This window comes from Macaca nemestrina, chromosome 19 (assembly GCF_043159975.1).
Source record: "Macaca nemestrina isolate mMacNem1 chromosome 19, mMacNem.hap1, whole genome shotgun sequence".
Taxonomy (NCBI): Eukaryota; Metazoa; Chordata; class Mammalia; order Primates; family Cercopithecidae; genus Macaca; species Macaca nemestrina.
The window spans coordinates 37,271,765-37,284,009 of record NC_092143.1 but is presented as its reverse complement, the minus strand read 5'-3'; the positions used below and the strand labels follow the sequence as shown (position 1 = coordinate 37,284,009).

The following is a 12,245-nucleotide window of genomic DNA, read 5'->3' as shown; positions in this document are numbered from 1 at the left end:
AGCAGTTGGGACTACACGTGCGCACCACTGTGCCCAGCTAATTTATTGTGTTTTTAGTACAGATGGGTTTTTGCCATGTTGACCAGGCAGGTTTCAAACTCCTGGCCTCAAGTGATCTACCTGCCTTGGCCTCCCAAAGTGGTGGGATCACAGGCGTGAGCCACTGCGGCTGGTCCTATTCCTCTCCTTTTTATTTTTTTGTTTTGAGATGGAGTTTTGCCCTTGTTGCCCAGGCTGGAGTGCAATGGCGCAATCTCGGCTCACTGCAACCTCCGCCTCCTGAGTTCAAGCGATTCTCCTGCCTCAGCCTCCCGAGTAGCTGGGATTACAGGCGTGTGCCACTACCCTGGCTAATTTTGTATTTTTAGTACAGACGGGGTTTCTCCATGTTGGTCAGGCTGGTCTTGAACTCCTGACCTCAGGTGATCCACCCACCTTGGCCTCCCAAAGTGTTGGGATTACAGGCGTGAGCCACTGCACCCGGCATATTCTTCTCCTTCTATACTCTATTCTTCAGCAGCCAGTCACTATGTCTAGCCCACCAGCAAAAAAGGGGAGATTAGGAAAGGGGGAGATTAGCCTTCCCACAGGAGGGCTTATCTACATATGGTGTTTGGAATTTTTTGGTAAGGAAAATTTGTTTATAACAGACTTTAAAATCTGACATCTTCCAGGTGTCCAATTTTTCCACCAACGTTGAAATAATATTTGTTGGCCAGGTGGGATGGCTCACACCTGCAATCCCAGCACTTTGGGATGCCGAGGTGGGCAGATCACAAGGTCAGGAGTTCGAGACCAGCCAGGCCAGCGTGGTGAAACTGGGTCTCTACTAAAAAAATACAAAAAATTAGCTGGGCATGGTAGTATGCGCCTGTAATCCGAGCTACTCGGGAGGCTGAGGTGGGAGAATTGCTTGTACCCAGGAGGCGGAGGTTGCAGTGAGCAGAGATCGTGCCACTGCACTCTGGCCTGGGCGACAGAGCGAGACTCCATCTCAAAAAAAAAAAAAAAAAAAAACCAAGAAAGAAATAATATTTATTTACTGCAAGTATATTTTTGGTGGATTCTAATAAAGTACAAGGCATACAAATTTTCCACCCTAATATGTTGTAATAGAAGAGAGAGGCATTAAAAACAAGTAAGCTGTAAATAAACAAGATAATTACATATTGGGATAACTGTTATAAATGAAACTCAGCAAGATATGAGAGAATGTGGTAACTCTGGGGGAGGCCTTCTGAGTCAGTGCAGCTTGGAAAGGTCAGTATGAGGTGTTGACATTTGAACAGAGAACTCAAAAAAGAGAACAAACCAGTTCTGTGAAAAACGTTCCAAACTTCAGGATGATTTGGAGGCAGAAAATTGTCCTGTGATGGTTAATTCATGTGTCAACTTGACTGGGTCATGGTGGACCCAGATATTTGGTTAAACATTATTCTGGGAGTATCTTCGAGGTGTTTGTAGATGAGATTAATATTTGAATCAGCAGACGGAGTAAAACAGTTTTCCCTCCCCACTGTGGATGGGCGTCATCCAATCCACTGAAAACCTGAACAGAACAAAAAGGTTGAGTAAGGGAGAGTTTGCACCTTGTATCTGACTGTCTGAGCTGGGACATCAGTCTTCGCCTGACGTTTTAGGCTTGGGCTGGAACTTACATCATCGGCTTTCCTGGTTCTCAGGCCTTCTGGTTCAGACTAAAACTATACCACTGGCTCTCCTGGCCTCTGGGTATCCAACCCATAACTAATATATGCACCCAGAATAGAAAAGGGTCTAGAGGCCGGGCGTGGTGACTCACGCCTGCAATCCTAGCACTTTGGGAGGCTGAGGCAGGCGGATCACCCGAGGTCAGGAGTTCGAGACCAGCCTGGCCAACATGGCAAAACCCTGTCTGTACTAAAAATACAAAAATTAGCCAAGCATAGTGGTGCATGCCTGTAATCCCAGCTACTCGGGAGGCTGAGGTAGGAGAATCACGTGAACTCAGGTGGCAGAGGTTGCAGTGAACCGAGATGGTGCCACTGCACTCTAGCTAGGCTACAGAGCAAGACTCCGTCTAAAAAAAAAAAAAGAAGAAAGAAAGAAAGAAAGAAAGAAAGAAAGAAAGAAAGAAAGAAAGAAAGAAAGAAAGAAAAGGGGCTAGAGCAGCCCAAGTGTGGGAAAAGATGGTCACTTGCTATGAGAAGTAGAGAAGAGATGGAGCCTGAGGACCATGGCGAGCAAAAGGTTTGATTTTTACCCTAGGTATTGTAGGAAGCCTTTGAAGGATTCTTTTGCAGGAAAAGGCAATTAGATATTACATTTTTAAAAGATTATTCTGGCTGTCCTAAGGCTCACAGATTGTAAGAAGCAGATATTAGGAGCCCAGCACAGTAGGCCAAGCCAGAGATAACTGTATGTATATAGATTGGGGGCAGGTGTGGGGGTAGTGTCAGTACAGACAAAGAGAAGTAGAGGGATTTGAGAGAACATTTGGAGGTAGACCCGACAGGCCTCATGTGTCATAATGCGCTTATAAATAAAGTCTGCAAGTTTCAGTCATTGAGAGAAAGGGAACTACTTGATGTCATATAGAAAGTGCGAGCAGATTAACATAGATCAGGCACACTGTGTTTAATTTATAGACATCTAACTTTAATGTAATTTTTTAAGTACCTCATTTTTTGTTTGTTTTTGAAAAACAGAATCTCCCTCTGTTGCCTAGTTTGGAGTGCAGTGGCATGATCATAGCTCACTGTAGTCTGGACCTCCTAGGCTCAAGCAATCCTCCCACCTCAGACTCTGAGGAGCTGGGACTACAGGCACACACCATCATGCTTGGCTAATTTTTAAAGTTTTGTAGAGATGGGATCTTGCTATGTTGCCTAGGCTGGCCTTGAACTCCCACACTCAAGCAATCCTCCTTTCTTGCCCTCCCAAAATGCTGGGATTACAGGTGTGAGCCACTGCATCCAGCCAGTACCTCTTTTTTTTTTTTTATTATTGAAAAACTAATATATGATTATGATGGAGAATTTAGAAAATATAACATTATAGAATTTTAGGAGATTCCATCTGTCTTAGGGAAGGGTGGGATCAAACTCATAAAGAAGGACACAAAGATACATGAACAAGAATGTTCACTGCAGCATTACCAGTAACAGCAAAAAATCACAAATAAGTGTCCATGATTATGGAATTGGTAAAACAATGTAGCCATTAAAAAGAATGCAGTAAGCTTTTGTGCACTGAAAGGAAATGATGTTCAAGGTATACTAGGCAAAAAAGTCTAATGCAAATAGTATATATAGTGTGATCACACTCATGTGAATTAGAATATTTTTCATTGTATCTTCCCTATATTAAGTATATTGTAAATAAAAGTATGAAATGCATCAAATTTTGTTAGCAATGGTCACCTCAAGGTGGAGTAGGGATTAGGAAGGATTTTAACTTTATGCCTTATACCTTTTTGTTTTAGTAGGATTTCTTAAACAATGGATAAAAAGAAAAAAAAATTTAAGTAGACACAGAAGCAGTAATTTTAGGATTAATAAGTACTTCAATGAAGTATTTGAAGCAACAGTAAGAAAAAGTCCTATAAATAAAAGCATTACTTTTCTTTATAGTTTATATTAATCTCAAACCAGAAAAATGGAGATTATTAGGTTGAATTTATTAGCATTTCCAAGATGAAGTTGAGACTGTCTTTATTCATGTTCTTCAAATTAACATTAAAAATAAATAAATGGATTAAAGGTTTTCTGTGTCATTTATTTAGGCAATGCCTCTTATAGTGGTTTTTGTGGTTTGGTAAATAAATACACAAATTTATTTGTGGAAAATACAAAAAATTAGTGGGGCATGGTGGTGCACACCAGCTACTTGGGAGGCTGAGGCAGGAGAATTGCTTGAACCCAAGAGGTGAAGGTTGCAGTGAGCCGAGATAGTGCCACTGCACTCCAGCCTGGGCGACAGAGTGAGACTCTGTCTCGGAAAAAAAGAATAAAAAATCCGCAACTTTCTTTTTGTCATGCTTTGTGAAAAAATGATTAAAGCATGGTTTTCTGAGCATCAAGATTATGGATTATTACAGACTATTTCCATTGTTTTCTTAAGGCCTATGTTTTGCAAATTCTATATAATAATAATGAATTACTTTTGCAATCAGATAAAGAGGTACTTTACAAAATAAAGTTAAATATCTATAAATTTAAAACAGTACACCTGATCTCTACTGATCTGCTTGCACTTTCTACATGACACCACGTAGTTTCTTTCTTTCAGTGGCTGAACCTTGCAGACTTTATTTACAAACTAGGACCAAATGACTTGTATTGTGATCACATTGGTCTGCACCTCTCTCCATCCAAAATGACAAGGCTAGGTCCATTGAGCACATCCTGGCAAACAACATTTAAAATATCATTACTGAAATGACTATGCAGGCTTTTCACCAGACTTCTATAGCACCACAAAGAAAAGTCAGAGCAAGAAGCTGACTATTAGAAAAACCAGCATCTTAAACCTTCTTTTAGCCCCAATCACATGGTGTGCAGCAGATACTCTTAGGTCACACAGAGTAAACCTGAAACTGCAAACTGCAGTTATGGTGTGCAATGTGATGGTGGAAAAAAAAAAAAAGGTTTCTTTGTGACAATTGAAATGTTTATGCTAAAGGTTTGAGACCCGTAGATGAAAGGTAAGTAAATACCGCAGGACATGTACATTGTACTACAGCCAGCATAGCATAATTATACTTTGCTTTTAACCTTTTGAAGCCTGTGTTTTCTGGTTTCAGTCTCTTCGCCTTTCAAATTATTTCTGACTCATTAGCCTTTTACCCTAAGGGCAATTCATAAGCTCCATAAAAGTGTGGATAGTTTTTTCTCTTTCTTTTCTTTTTTTTTTTAGACAGAGTCTCTGTCACTCAGGCTGGAGTATAGTGGCAGGATCTCTGCTCATTGCCAACTTCCATCTCCCAGGTTCAAGTGATTCTCCTGCCTCAGCCTCCTGAGTAGCTGGGATTAAGGGCCATGCTCAGCTAATTTTTGGATTTGTAGTAGAGACAGGGTTTCATTGTGTTGGCCAGGTTGGTCTTGAACTCCTGATCATACCACGTTGGCCTCCCAAAGTGCTGGGATTATAAGTGTGAGCCACCACGCCAAGCCGTGAATATTTTTCTTAAATTTCTTTTCTAGCAAATGCGTTCCATTTGTTTTTTAGTATCAGAATGTAAATTCCCACAGTGAAAAGCAACTAAATAATACTTATTTTCTTCTTTTATACACTCTTTTCTTTCCTTTTCTTTTGTGTGTGTGTGTGTGTGTGTGTTTTTCTTTTCTTTTTTTTTTTTTTTTTTGAGACAGAGTCTCACTCTATTGCCCAGGCTTGAGTGCAGTGGTACAATCACAGCTCATTGAAGCCTCAACCTCCCAGGGTCAAGCATTCCTCCCACCTCAGCCTCCCTAGTAGCTGGGATTACAGCCATGTCCCACCAGGCCTGGTTACTTTTTTTTTTATTACTTTTTTTTAGAGACGAAGTTTCACTATGCTCATCTCAAACTCCTGGGCTCAAGCCATCCTCCTGCCTTGGCCTCACAAAGTGTTGGGATTACAGGCATGAGTCGCCAAACCTGGTCCTATTTATAATTAAAAGCACATAACTGAAGACCAGTTCTTCATTACAACTGGAGACCCTAATCTGAAGAGGCTAGTTGGGAGCAAGATGGGGTAGACACTACTGGTATCCCAACCACGGACGAACTGATACTTTGGGATGAATAATTCTTTGTCATAAAGGGTTGTCTTTGCACTGTAGGATGTTCAGCAATATCCCTGTCCTCTACCCATTAGATGCCAGTAGCACAGAGCTCCAACACCAGAGATGTGACCACCAAAAATATCTCCAGACACTGCCAAATATCCACTAGAGAACAAAATCATCTTGCTTGAGAATGATTGCATTAGGCCAAAGACCTCACAAAATCAAGTCCTTTGTGCCTTTGCCAATTCAAATTGCCCCTTTGACTCCATGGTCAATCTCTACCCACTTAGCCACCCACCAACATAAAATACAGACACTCACAAACACCCTCACATTCTTCATATGAAAGACCTTGAACATTGTCTAGAGTTCTTCCTCTGAGCCATATGTGGCCAATTTGGCTAACAGGAGAGAAGTAACCACTAATGCCTATTTCTTACCCTCCACTGACATGGGAGTTCATGCTTATCCTTTTAAATGTACTTAAGTTCACAATGTGCTGACTTTCTTTCTTGGTTTCTTTTTGAAGATGGAGTCTCACTCTGTTGCCCAGGCTGGAGTGCAGTTGCATAATAATATATGAATGAAGCTTCAAACTCCTGGCTTCAAGCAATCCTCCTTCCTCAGCCTCCTGAGTAGCTGGGATTACAGATGTGAGCCACTGTGCTGGCATGTCTTGACTTCTGAAGCTCTAAAATGCCTCCAGCTTCTTTATCCACTAGCCATGCTCTGCAAACCCATGCTCCTCCATTAATTTTGTTTGACCGTATTATTATTTAATTAATTATGTCTATTCTGCCTTCAAATTGTTTTCCTCATTTGGCACTTAAATATACAGTTATGACCCAAGCTCAAGATAGCTATTTCCTGAAGTTATTCTAGATTAGATCCTCTTAACTAAAACTGGGAGTAGTGATTTATAGAATTAAACCCCAAAATCCTTTTTTCCTAAAACATTCCACAACAAAGAGACACATGTTAGCTTATGTAAATTTTATTTTTGTGCTTCTTAATACGTTTGAGGGATGTTTATTCTCCCCACTGCAAGTTGTCTGGTGTTTGAAGCAGTGAGGAAAATGGTCAGACCTAACTGATTTCCTCTATAGAGAAAACATTGTTAATGAATTATTCGCTGTGGAAAATTCTAAAAAGTGAATCTGCCATTGCTAGATTCATAGCCTTGAGCAAGCATGTAAATCTCTCCTAGGCTGTTTCATCTTTGATAAAATGAAGATGCTGACACCTACCCTCTAGTGCTACTGTATTGAATGAAATGACCTGTTTCAAGCTTTTAGCCCTGTGCTTGACATACAGGTGTTTTATGAGTGTCCTTTTTAGTGCTACTTCTCTTCCTTGTTTCCAGCACTTGCTAAATAATTTCTGGAGTCCAGGGCAAAATGAAAATGTGGGGCTTCCTTGTTCAAAAATTAAGAATTTCAAGACAACAGCAGAATATGAAATCAAGTGTTGAGCCCTGTGTGACTGCCTACGTTACACACTCATAAAGCCCTGCTTGCTCCCCTAGGATTTCCAAGGGTCTACTTTTCTATCCTTCCACGAAATTAAAAGCCACTCTTCAAATTAAACAACGGACAAGGAAATACATGCAATAACTAAAGAGGGCTTGATTATGTGCATTGTTTTTTTTTTTTTTTTTTTAACACTGTCTCACTTAAGCAACATGTTGAATGCTAGTGAATCTAGGGCTCTTCTAGAGAGACTGTTTTCATCTGCCATAGTATTTTAGTATTTATATCATTTTCTATCTGGAAGAATGAAAAGAAAAACAAACTTCGGTTGCCTATTAGTAATCAGACCCTTGAATGTTGTCCAAGAAGCACTTAGTGGAAAAAGAGACACTTAATTCAAAATCTCTCTATCTAGGCTGGGCTGTGGTGGCTCATGCCTGTAGTCCTAACACTTTCGGAGGCCGAGGTGGGTAGATCACTTGAGGTCAGGAGTTCAAGACCAGCCTGGCCAACATGGCTAAACCCTGTCTCTACTGAAAATACAACCACTAGCTGGGTGTGGTGACACACACCTGTAATCCCAGCTACTCAGGTGGCTGAGGCAGGAGAATCTTTTGAACGCAGGAGGCAGAGGGTGCAGTGAGCCCAGATAGCACCACTGCACTCCAGCCTGGGAGACAGACTGAGATTCTGTCTCTAAATAAATAAATAAATAAATAAAATGAAAAACCACCAAACAACTATCTAGATTTACCAAACGGCATTCACAAAGATAGCAGCATAGCTTTCTGAATAGCTAATTTATAACCTAGATATGAGACTGAAAGAACTGGTCTAGATGTTTAAGAATTAAATATGCAAAGAGGAACATTTCGTTTCCAAACCACTGAGACCCAGCTCTGCTTGTTATTCCTTTTTCTTTATGGATGCATCAACATATCCTTTAAAGCGGGGGTCCCCAATCCCCAGGCCATGGACCAGAACCAGTCCCTCACCTGTTAAGAACCATGCCACACAGCAGGAGGTGAGTAGCGGCCCGGGAGTGCAGCATCATCTGTATTTACAGCCACTCACCATTGCCGGCATGACTGCCTGAGTGCGGCTTCTTGTTAGATCAGCAGCGGCATTAGATTCTCACAGGAGACCAAACACTGTTGTGAACTCGCATGCGAGGGATCTAGGTTGCATGATTCTTATGAGAATCGAATGCCTGATGATCTATCAGTCTCCCATCACCCCGGATGGGGCAGTCTAGTTGTAGGAAAACACGCTCAGGGCTCCCACTGATTCTACTTCGTTATTAAAATGTAACAATAATAGAAATAAAGTGCACAATAAATGTAATGCACTTGAATCATCCAAAACCATCCCCCTCCCTTCCATCTGTGAAAAATTTGTCTTCTATGAAACCGCCCCTGGTGCCAAAAAGGTTGGGAATGGCTGCTTTAAAGGGTTTCTCAAGGTTCTAAAATTTTATTTGATAAGAAGTAGAATCATACAAAAAACAAAATATGTGTGTGAATATGGGTATTTATACAGATATAGTATATATACTTACATACAGGCAGGGAGGAATTTCCAAATTTCATCTACTGTAAAATATGCACACACCACACCAACACATGTGCACACATGGCATCCTAATAGAAGGCAAGGAGAATTGACATTTACTGAGCACTTCCTATGTGCCACATGTTTTATATACATTAGAATATTACAGTATATGGTAGCTTTTATCCTTTCATTCAGTCTCAATACTTTTTTTTTTTTTAACAGTAGAGCAACTGAGGCTCACAGCAGTTATGTAACCTGCCCAAAGTCACATAGCATGATGGAGAGTCTGGATTGGAGATTTTGTCTGACTGCAACACTCATGTATCAAATCCTATTCAGTTTTGATGTTAAAAATTCTGCGGTTGAATTCGTCACAGTGTATTTAAATAAAACAACAACAAACAAAACACAGCAAACCTTAACATAGTTGCTAATCATATGAGTCTTACAAGGCCACCTCTCTCTTACTATCATTTATACTCTTTCCCACCCCATCACATTAATCATCAGGTCTAGGGATTTGCAATTTTGCTAACAGCCGAACAGAACAAAGATAAAAAGTTAAAATTTGTGATGTTGGCCTCACTCCAAAGCCTTCAAGAAATAAAAAAAAAGTTAGGCCAGGGGCAGTGGCTCATGCCTGTGATCCCAGCACTTTGGGAGGCCTAGGCGGGTGGATCAGGAGTTCGAGATCAGCCTGACCAACATGGCAAAACCTCGTCTCTATTAAATACAAAAAATTAGCTGGGCGTGATGGCGCATGTCTGTTAATCTCAGCTACCTGGGAGGCTGAGGCTGGAGAATCGCTTGAATCCGGGGAGCAGAGGTTGCAGTGAACCGTTATTGCGTCATTGCACTCCAGCCTGGACAACAAGAGCGAAACTCCGTCTCAAAAAAATAAAAATAAAACAAATAGTCACTTGTGCTTTCAATCTCTCCGCTTCTGGCCTCCACCCAGCGGGAAAAACTCCTGCACGTGGACCTCTACGATTCCCTGGCATGCGCGTCACTCTGGGCAACAGGCTGGTCGACCACGACTGCGCAGGCGCGACGTACGGAGCGGCAGGAGACTGCCGCCCCCGGTTTCCCTGGAGACCAGGCGGAAGTGGCCGGAAGTAGCGCTGCGGTTGGCAGCGGCGGGATGGAGAAGCTGGGGGTGGGGCCGGAGGAGGAAGGCGGCGGCGACGAGGGCGACACCGAGGCCTGGCCCATGGAACTGGCGGACGTGGGGGCGGCAGCGAGCTCGCAGGGTGCGCCGCAGCCAGAGGAGCCAGCGGCCTCCTTGGGTGTAAATAAGAAGGGTGGGGCTGGCGGACGCTCTGGGCGGCGGCCACTGGGGCGCGACCGTCCCCGCCCCGCTCGGCCCCTCTAAGAGAGGGCTGCCTCCTTCTGCCTGGTGTTATGCGGCGGGTACCTCTAGAGGAATGGCTTCACCCAGTAGGAGTAGGGTGGGGCGTGTCCACACTACAAATGCGTGTCGAGGGTGCATCTGCATCGTCCTCTGTGAGGGGCCAGGTGGGGCGGGAATCCCTCAGCCAGCCAGACGACAACTGCAGAGGCTTCTGGGCCTTTTAAGTTTGGAGAAGTTGAGGACCTTGTCGCTCATTTGGCAGAAGGTGGGACCCGGTTCTCAGTCTTGGCAGGAAGGGATGGCTTAGAACCTAGGCGGAGTCAGGTCCGCTGTGGTCACGTCTCCGGTGACCCACTTTCCGCTCTGGTCTTTACCTTGTACCGCCCACCTCAGGGCCTGCATGCAAAGGCACCGGTTCTCATTTCCTGCTGGTTTTCTTTCATTCATTAATTTAGAGACAAGGTCTCCTAGCAGCCTCAAACCCCTGGGCTCAAGTGATCCTCTGCCTCAGCCTCTCCCTCCCGAGTAGCTGGGGCAACAGGCACGTGCCACCACACCTGGCTAATTTTCAAATTTTTTTTAGATCAGGTGTTGCTGTGTTGTCCAGGCTGGTTTCAAACTCCAGCCACAAGCGATCCTTTCACCTCAGCTTCGAAAGTGTTGGGATTACAGGAGTTAACCATCGTGCCTGGCCTTTTTAAGTTTTGAAACAGCTTTAGGTTTACTTGAAAGTTGCGGAGCTAGATCCCCCTAGTGTTGACATAAACTCAGTACATTTGTCAAAACTAGGAAATTAACATTGGTATAATACTGTTAACCGAGCTACACGCTTTATTCAGATTTTACCAGTTTTTCTGCTAATGTTCATTTTCTGTTCCAGGATCCCAACAAGAATATTGTATTGTATTTTGCCTGTCTTGTTTTTAGCCAGTGTTGAGAGAAGGAGTCGCCTCTGTCATTCCCTCCCCCGCACATGACCTAACAACTTTTTAAAATCAAAGAACTATTCAGTCTTTCAATTTAGTGAATATTTATTGATGGTCTGTTATGTCCTAGACACTGTTTTAGGCACTGGCGATTTAGCATTAAACCAGGTAATCCTGCTGTCATGGGAGCTAAAAATAGCCCACACTGGTACCCACTGGTTGTCTTTTGCCATTTTGTATTTCAGTTTTTGTTGTTGTTGTTTTAAATGTAAGGGCATGCTGCTTAGAATAATTTTCAAGTTGTGTGAAAACCAATGTCATTTCAACTTTTCTGCCCCTTCTGGTTTACACTAAAAGCTACTATAAACTTTCAGGTGATAGTATCAGCTCTTGCATCATCCATTATTTATCACATTTTTTCCCCTCAAACTTTTTACTATCCTGAGAAAAATGCAGTGCACAAAGAAACAGTAATTAAGAGGACTGAAAACCCTACTCTAAGTAGAGTTTCATGTCTTTGTAATTTCAATGCTTTCACACATAATCCAGTAAAAAACTAACATCGCTCTGCATTCTTCCTTCACAGGTACCATGTTTTAAGGAACTGTGAGTTGCTCAGAGATAATAAGCATCCTGAATTTCTTTTTATTTCTTTGCATATTGTGCAGGAGTTCGTGATCAAGTGTTGCCCACACGAAATTCTTCATCCAGAGTCATAGTACATGTGGATCTGGATTGCTTTTATGCACAAGTAGAAATGATCTCAAATCCAGAGCTAAAAGACAAACCTTTAGGTAATTGTACATTTATAATATTTTTATTGCATAGTGATTAGATTAGCAACTCATGCTCATTATATACTGATTTATTAACCTTATTAAGAAAGATTTTGGAAGCAGTTCTTACAGTGCTTTATAGCTGGTCATTTTTGCTTCACTACCAAGTGTAAATTTTACAAGCCTCATTTAATAAGTGGTGAATCTGAGAATAGTGTAGTTGGCAGAACAAATGAAGAGAAAGCAGAATAAATTTTACTTTTCTCTGCTGGTTAGTAGCTTAGTTTGCTGGGCAGATTTCTTTTTCTCAGTATTTGAAATTTTACAGGCTTTCCTCTCAAAAAACAACCTCTTATTACATTTTAATGGAAGTGTTCATCTGTCCTTCCCTTTCTGAAATTAACTCTTAAATTGTGTAAC

At 42.0% G+C, this 12,245-nt stretch overlaps 1 protein-coding gene and 1 long non-coding RNA gene across 4 annotated transcripts in view; one reads left to right on the top strand and one right to left on the bottom strand.

The window, feature by feature from the left end:
• Positions 1-1,058: 1,058 nt before the first annotated feature.
• LOC105489427 (uncharacterized) lies at positions 1,059-9,859 on the bottom strand. Its single transcript, XR_011616871.1, has 3 exons — positions 9,554-9,859; positions 8,777-8,858; positions 1,059-1,549 (listed from the first exon to the last, which is right to left on the bottom strand). It is a non-coding gene; the product is annotated as an uncharacterized lncRNA (long non-coding RNA).
• A 21-nt stretch (positions 9,860-9,880) lies between these two features.
• LOC105489428 (DNA polymerase iota) overlaps positions 9,881-12,245 on the top strand; it is a 29,432-nt gene continuing 27,067 nt past the window's right edge. Inside the window, exons 1-2 of one of the 3 annotated variants that reach the window (XM_011754251.2) lie at positions 9,881-10,022; positions 11,718-11,843. In XM_011754251.2, the coding sequence (XP_011752553.1) occupies positions 9,914-10,022; positions 11,718-11,843 (235 nt within the window). In that variant the 5' untranslated portion in view covers positions 9,881-9,913. Of the gene's footprint in view, positions 10,389-11,717; positions 11,844-12,245 lie in introns of all 3 variants that reach the window. The other 2 variants (XM_011754253.3, XM_011754252.3) reach the window with 2 other exon arrangements.